An 8,061-nucleotide genomic window follows, 5' to 3' on the forward strand; every position below is an offset into this window, starting at 1 on the left:
TATTATTTTTTTCTAATGTTAAAAAAGTTTACTCCACCCGTAGGTTGGTATAGGCCGAATATCCAATCTAATGTGATACTTGAAACATTGACACCAATGAAGAAATGACTTGCATGAAACTAGAGCTATAATCAGATGAGTGAACTATGGTTATGATCAAGAAAAAAGTTCCATTTCATATCATCTTCTATCAGAATTATGAATCACGCGGGCGACAACCATGGTTTCCCATTGCTGAACTTCTCTATGATTATTTTTTGGTACCAATTTCTCTGTGATTCTAAACATTCCTGATGTGGGTATAACCCGATAAAATTTAAATTTGATTAATTCGATTCAGTGTTTTTACCTGATTGGTCTGATATTTATAAAAATAAAATAATTAATTTAAATGATTGCAAGGTTACACGATGCCTCACGCACCTATCCTAAATATCTCGGGCATTACAGGACTGGCCCAAGAGAACCATAAATGCTGACCCAGAATTGAAAAAGAAAAAAAATCGAGCTCGACACAGCCAGCACCAAAAAGCCCATGACCGCAAATAACCTCATCCTCAACAAATACTCCATCACCACCATCCTTTCTTCTCTCTGCCTCACAGACACAAGAAATGGCACTTTGTCTGACTAACACTTTCCTCCAAACCAAACCAATCTCCCCTCCTCTGCCACCCATCAAAAAGGTAAGATTACCCTAAACCCGCTCGTAAAACAATATATATTTTTAAAAATCCTGGTTACTTATTATTTTTTTTTTATTAATTGCAGGTGAAGGTGAGTGCGGCAGGGAATCACGGGCTGCAAGTGACGTGCAGGAAGAAAGACATACACCCAGAGTTCTATCAAGACGCCAAGGTGTATTGCAATGGAGAGCTAGTGTTGACAACAGGTGGGACCAAGCAAGAGTACGTGGTGGATGTGTGGTCAGGCAACCATCCGTTTTACCTCGGAAACCGGTCCGGTGTTCTCGTAGATGCTGACCAGGTGGAGAAGTTCCGTAAGAAATACGGAGGACTCTCGCAGATTATGGAAATTCCTGTACTTAAAGGTGAGGTTATTTTGCCTACCAGGAAAAAATCTTCTACTGGTAAGGGGGGCAAGAAGAAGTAGAGACCATAAGGTATGGATAGTCGTTTGAAGTGATTTGGGGGCTTTGGTTTGGTTTGTCTGTTAATTGTAAAATGATGCATACCTGTTTGATGAAATGCCTATTTTTTGTTGTTAAAAAGTGAATCTTTTGTGGGCTTATATGATGCTGCAATGCCTTGTGTTTATTTTTTATTAGTTGCTGGATTCATAGCAGAACAGAAATAATTGAACTGGAATGTACTAGGCCGGATAACTATACCATAAGGGTTAATTTTTAGAGTTCTGAAATTTTAGGTTTATGTGAGGTTAAGGAAAAAATGACTTCTGCGTTGTTGCATAATCCGCTGTTCTGATGGAAACCTGTTTAAGAATCAAATCTCGGAGGATATTCATACATGGAACATGTTGTGGAATTCCTTTCAAATGTTAAGCTGTGAGTGTTAATTTTTAAATTAGCCTACGTATCTTTCAGCTTTCAAGGGAATGGGAGTTGTAGATTGAAGTTTTTGATGTTCTAGAACGGGGTTAAGTGTGGTGGTACTTAAGTTTTTTTTTTTTTCTTTTTGCACGGAGGCTATCATAGATGCAGATATGTATAGAAGAAAAGGATACTTTTAATGGCAACTTATTGCACTGAAACAATTAAACATTGACTCGAAGGACATAGATGCAACTCATAATAGCCATAGATGGCTTATTTGATAAATACCAAGCACACGGGGTAGTTATAGTATCATTCATTTGGAGTTGGATGACGAAACTTGATGATCATCATTCTGGCATAGAGTTTAAGACCTGATTAACAGTTGAAGTAGCAGAAACATGCAAATCCTGGGAACTGTGCATGGCAAGCTCCATGAACTGCCCTTTGCAACGTCTTGCATTCACAAGGCGAAGTTTTGCTTCTGTCATCACAATTCGCCTCTGGCAAAGTTTTGCTTCTGTCATCGGCATCTCCGCAACCAGAATTAAGTAACCATACATTGAATCCTCAAAACTAACACTCACGGGGAAGCCACAAAAGGAGTAATAAGTTGATATATCATATACATGTGATAATGTAAAAGATAATCGAAGCCAGAATAGAAAGAACTGTGATCATGCATCATACCAGTGGATACGAGGAGAAAGAGGGAGAGGGAGAGCAGGACCAACGAAGATACGTGATTTATTAGCATAGCCATATTTTCTGTCAAGTCTTTGAAACTGGGAAATGGGTGTTTTTTTTGGTGTTGGAAGTGTTTGTATTTATAGCGGGATGGATCAGCTTTTTTTTATTGTCCCCTAGTATCAGAGTAGTAAGAGTAAACCTCGAAGATTTGATAACAAACAAGCACAATAAGTTTGACATTCTTGAGAGATGACAGACACGTAAACTTGAAGCCAGTTTGGCTGCACATTTGGAATTCGAAGTTTTCGTCATGTCTTTTTTGGCACATAACTTGGGATCTTATAAGTTGTCTTTGAGAAGGCTAGCGAAGACCAGGATAATGTAGAAGCATTTATGACAGGAAGTCAAAATGCAAGTGTATGGGACTTGGTGGAGATTAAGCTTGCAACTTGATGTGCTTCCACGGTGGTCTGGCAAGTCAAGTGACCTCAAAAAACGAGTTGTGAATTTATGAGCTCGAAATTTCAGTTGGACCCTCATTTTTTTTAGAAAGTTAAGGGGTGGCAGTGTCGACAACAACAGCATAGTTTTAGCGATAAAGATTTCATTTTCTGCGGTGATGGTCCTCGACCGCTTGGTTTAGCAGTAAAGATTTTTGTTTTCCCCGTTCAATTGTTGGATTCTTGCCTTACCATAGACGGCGCTGGCAATAAACTTTACTTCAGTTCAGTTGTTGGATTCTAGCCGTGCCGTGTACAAGGTTGGTGGATAGACGTTATTTCATGTGGCTCCATTTAAAGCTAGAACTTTCAGACATGACACAGGTTTGGTGATGAGACCTAGATGTGTAGGTGTGTACTGTCCATAACGGGATATAGCTTGTCTCACTGTTGGCAATACATACAGACGTGTGTGCACGGACTGCAACAATAGATTCTGAGGTCATCCAATTTGAAAGGGTATTTTCACTTGTTAGTATGCTTATCGGGCCACCGGGAAATAATTTTCAGCCGAGCAGGCCTTTCAAGCGAGTGCATTAGGCAAATATTAAGCGGTGGGTGCCCATTTGCTTGGATAGAGGAAACACAGCCTGAATAGCAAGGTGGCAGTGATATATCCCTTCTTTTTGGTTCATGGGCTCATTTCTTAGTCAATTAATTCAGAACTTGGCCTTCCCTCTCTTATGGAACCTCGACCGATTAAAATCGAAGGGGCTTTATTATACCCATGAGATGAGAGTGTTCCTTTCTCACTATCTTGGGCCAATTCCTGCATCCTCCATGTGCTCCGAAGAGACCAAGCTATGCCACATCAGTGTATCCACCGATAGCTGTACCCAACAGAAATAGCCATGTTCTCTTGCTTAGAATCATGTCTGCCAAGTCCATGCTCTTTTTTACAAACCCAAACCCAAGCCATAGTAGTCATTGACAAGTGAGTCCTGACACAGAGAACGACTCTCGTTCCATCTTCTCAAGATTATCCCGCCAAGTGCCCCTATGGGCAAAGTGTTGTGATTTGTCTTGCGGCAAACTAAAAATGCTAGCATTCGGATTATGACATGTAGCTCGTTGCGGATAATCTGACAGCCCAAACTTCACTTTTTGGTGTTAATCCTACAGGTCGTAGATGTTTTTGACACTGCTTTCAGGTAGGGATAAGAAAATAAAATAAAATAAAATAAATAAATTGAGAAAATTAAAAAAATAATTAAAAAAACTGAATCATGAAAAAACTAATTAAAATTTTTCAAAAAGTGACCAGTTTGATTTTGGTTTTATAATAAAAAAATAAAAAAATAAATAAATAATTAATAAAAAAAGAACTAAAGTTAATATAAAAATTAAATTTTAAGGTATGAAATTAAAAAAATATTCAAAATAAAATATATATAGCAATGAAAAGTTTGAGGATCAAATTTGATATAATCAATAAATAATATGACATTTTTAAAATTTTCACAATTTTTTAAAAGTATTTTTCGTTCAAAATAAAAGAAAAATACTTTTCTGAAAACTAAATCAATTTTTTTTATTAAAAAGTTTTTTTGATTAATTGGAAAATATTTTTTTTAATTAATTTTTTTAATGATATATAAACATAAAATAATTTTTTAAGAATCCTTTTTAAGAAATAAACATGACTGTAAATAATTCTCTCTTAATTTTCCATCTATCAAGCAGCGTGTGTCTCGTAAACAAACATATAATCTTAGTAGTCATGGAGGATAGAAGAAAAAGTCATGTTCTTATCAACCATCGTAACATGTTAGTCTTAATCAAGTCAAAATCAAGAGTAATTACCCTTTCATTTCTCCCTTCTTTAATTTTTTCTTCATGGAGAGGGCAAGCTCATAAAGTTGTCACGAGTCAGAGTTAGAACACTCGGGATAAGATTTCATCCAAACAACTGCATGATGCCTTGAAATTTCGTACTTATTAGTGGGCATACTTTACCCTAAAAATCAATACGTATATTTCATACTTGTAATAAATAATACTCAGATTTGACTTGATTCTTCACATTCAGCAAAAATGATAGAGACGGTTTATTTCAATACAAGATTGTGACAAAATATCCAAAACAAATCTTCCACGAAATCATGTTAGTGCATGCCTGATTGGAAACCATGTTCTAGCCGTAATAACAAACAAATACTTAGTCAAAACGGGGAGGTGGAGGAGACCTCCATGCTCTTTCTTGGTAATTCTCTAATTTATTAAACACTTGCATCCATGAACCGTTGGCTGTAGTTGGCTGCCTGGTCAAAAGTTTATTACGAAAAAAAAGGCGGGCATGACTGTGACTTGAGTTCTTAATTATTAGAGACGGTTTATTTCAATACAAGATTGTGACAAAATATCCAAAACAAATCTTCCACGAAATCATGTTAGTGCATGCCTGATTGGAAACCATGTTCTAGCCGTAATAACAAACAAATACTTAGTCAAAACGGGGAGGTGGAGGAGACCTCCATGCTCTTTCTTGGTAATTCTCTAATTTATTAAACACTTGCATCCATGAACCGTTGGCTGTAGTTGGCTGCCTGGTCAAAAGTTTATTACGAAACAAAAGGCGAGCATGACTGTGACTTGATGTTCTTAATTATATGCATGCATGCACTTTTTAAGAAACAATGAATTAGTTAATCCCAGACGTGCTGGTTGAGTTGGCACTTGGTAAATATTAGTGGTTCCGGGTATTTGTCACATGCCCATATATGTCAGTCTTAATTTAAAGCTTATCCCAAGTTTGTCACTGAATTTGTCTCTCACATTATGGTTTAATTTGGATTCATACCTTGTTATATAAATTCGTGGAAAATATATTTTTTTATGATGATTTATATAAAATCTAATTAGGAATCATATTATAATACAAAAACGGTTTGCAAACTATTAAATATATGTTTGGTATTTTGATGTAAAATGTTGTTTTGCTTTAAAATATATCAAAATAATTTTTTTTAGATTTTTTAAATTATTAAAAATAAAAAATAATTAAATATCATTTTAAACTAAATATACTTTTAAAATACATGAAACATAATTGTAAATATAAAAACAAGTCATATTCAAATTAAATAAATAAATAAAAATGCTTGCAGCCGAAGGCATGGGAGCTATGCACAATCACGGAACCCGACTAGAGAGTGATGTGTTCGATTTTTTAGGTTGGTCCAGTGGACATATTTTGATAAGGAAGATAATAACTATTGCAACTTAATCACCCATAGTTGTTTGGTAAAACTTTGATTTTTTAAAAAAATAAATTTAGATTATTTTGATGTATTAATATAAAAATAAATTTTAAAAAATTAAAAATATTAATTTAATATATTTCTAAATAAAAAAAATCTTAAAAAAAAAAACAAAACATTACGTGCAAGGAACATTACAAGGACTAGCATCTCTAGAAATGCCGGCTTGAAAGAAAGGCTTAAAGTACAATTAAATGATAGGTTCTCCAACAAACCCTAGAGATGAATTATTACCTTCATGTATATTTTTCTGGGACCCCCAATGTCTAAACCTTTTCTTAAATATCCCATGCCCTTGCACCTGTAAAGTGCCTGCCGAAAGAAGTTCCCTCCCTTCCTTTATACAGCCAATCTGTGATGGTTCTATTGAAGATTAAAATATTTTAGTTGAAATAGTCAAGGAAAATCACTGTAGTTTCTAAAAATGTAGGTGTATATATGGGCTTGTAGCCCACAATAGCACAGAAAAAAATAAATAGGTGCAGGTATATTTATATATATATATATATATATATATATAGATGCCTGTAACTCACAACAAAGAAAAAAATAAATGGGAGAATAAAAATATGTAATACTGTTACAATAATTTTCAAAAAATAGTCAAAATTACTTCTTTTTAATATAAAATAAAAATCTTTTAAAATAATCTCTCAAACTTTATTTTTTTTCTACTGCCATCGAAGTCACATGATATTCCCCTCCCATGACTCATCTCTACCTGCACAACTACTGGTCCTGGTCACTCCCTGAACCCTAAAAAGGGTGGCAGCCAGTGACTTTCACGCGGCGTGGATCGCTGGCCATTGAAGGCCTTTTTGGCACACTGCTTATGGTCTGGAATAACCAAACCAACCAGTATTTCATGGGTTTCATCATCTTCCACGACCAAACCAATCAGTATTTCATGGGTTTCATCACCCTCCATGACCAAACCACAATGTCCCATGAGAGCTATATCTATCCACTGTCTGTTCTTTTTTAAGAGCTCATGAATTTCCCATGTAAACCCAGTGCTAAAAGATTCACTTTGATCATGAACCCTATTGCTTTTTCTTTCATGGCTGATCATTGTTATGACATAGAAGGAGTTTCGAACAATATAATGGCATGAATTTACATGGATTCCCGGAATTCATTGGACCAAGGATCATATCCCATCAAATAATGATTTTTTTTAATGGCTATATGGATAAATTAACCATACCACAGCATAACACATGACCGATTAATATCATGTTTAGCACTGTGGTTTCATCTCAATTCCAAAAATTCTTGAATTTTTGTGTTTTTTATTTTTTTAATGTTTTCATATCAAAAATAAATTTTAAAAAATAAAAAAATAATATTATATTAATATATTTCTAAACAAAAAATATTTTTAAAAAATAAATCTATTAATTTACATAATTGAGATCCTATTAGAAAACACACTACAAACCGAGTTATATTAAAATAAAAAAATTATTTAAAATTATTTTTTATTTTTTTAAAATTTTCTAATATATTGATATTAAAAATAATTTTTAAAAATAAAAATAATTTATTTTAACATATTTATAAACTAAAAACATTTTCAATTATAACCACTGTTATCTTCAGAGATACCCTGACTAAAAATAATAATAACAATTACATTGCAACTATCAACTCGTGTGTGTAAGTTAAAATATTTCAATTTGCAATTATATGTGTTCTGCATTGAAAAAACGAAAAAGGGAAAATGGGAAGATTGCAAGTGATTTGTCATATGTAAAAATTGACAAACAGAAAAAAACAGAAAAAAGCGAAACGAGGTACCGTTTGAGAACCTCATTCAATTCATAATTCATAATTCATGTTCTTAAAATTTTTTAATTTTTTAAAATTATTTTGATATGCTAATAAAAAATAATTTTTAATAAATAAAAAATATTATTTTAATATATTTATAAATAAAAAATATTTTAAAATACAATTCCAACCATACTCTCAAGCATGCTTGAAAACAAGAACTGATCCCACCTTTCCCACGATTTCATTACTTGTAATAAAATTAAGATTATTTATGAAAAAAATATATTTTAAAAAATATTTATAAAAAATCAAAATTAACTCA

General features: G+C 33.5%; 1 protein-coding gene across 1 annotated transcript; it reads left to right on the forward strand.

The window, feature by feature from the left end:
* Positions 1-531: 531 nt before the first annotated feature.
* EMB2184 (Ribosomal protein L31) lies at positions 532-1,277 on the forward strand. Its single transcript, XM_011030573.1, has 2 exons — positions 532-686; positions 772-1,277. Exons 1-2 carry the CDS (start codon positions 615-617, stop codon positions 1,111-1,113), a joined length of 414 nt encoding a protein of 137 aa, XP_011028875.1. The 5' UTR covers positions 532-614; the 3' UTR covers positions 1,114-1,277.
* Positions 1,278-8,061: the final 6,784 nt, after the last annotated feature.

The sequence above is a fragment of the Populus euphratica genome, unplaced genomic scaffold (assembly GCF_000495115.2).
Source record: "Populus euphratica unplaced genomic scaffold, PopEup_1.0 scaffold11.1, whole genome shotgun sequence".
NCBI lineage: Eukaryota > Viridiplantae > Streptophyta > Magnoliopsida > Malpighiales > Salicaceae > Populus > Populus euphratica.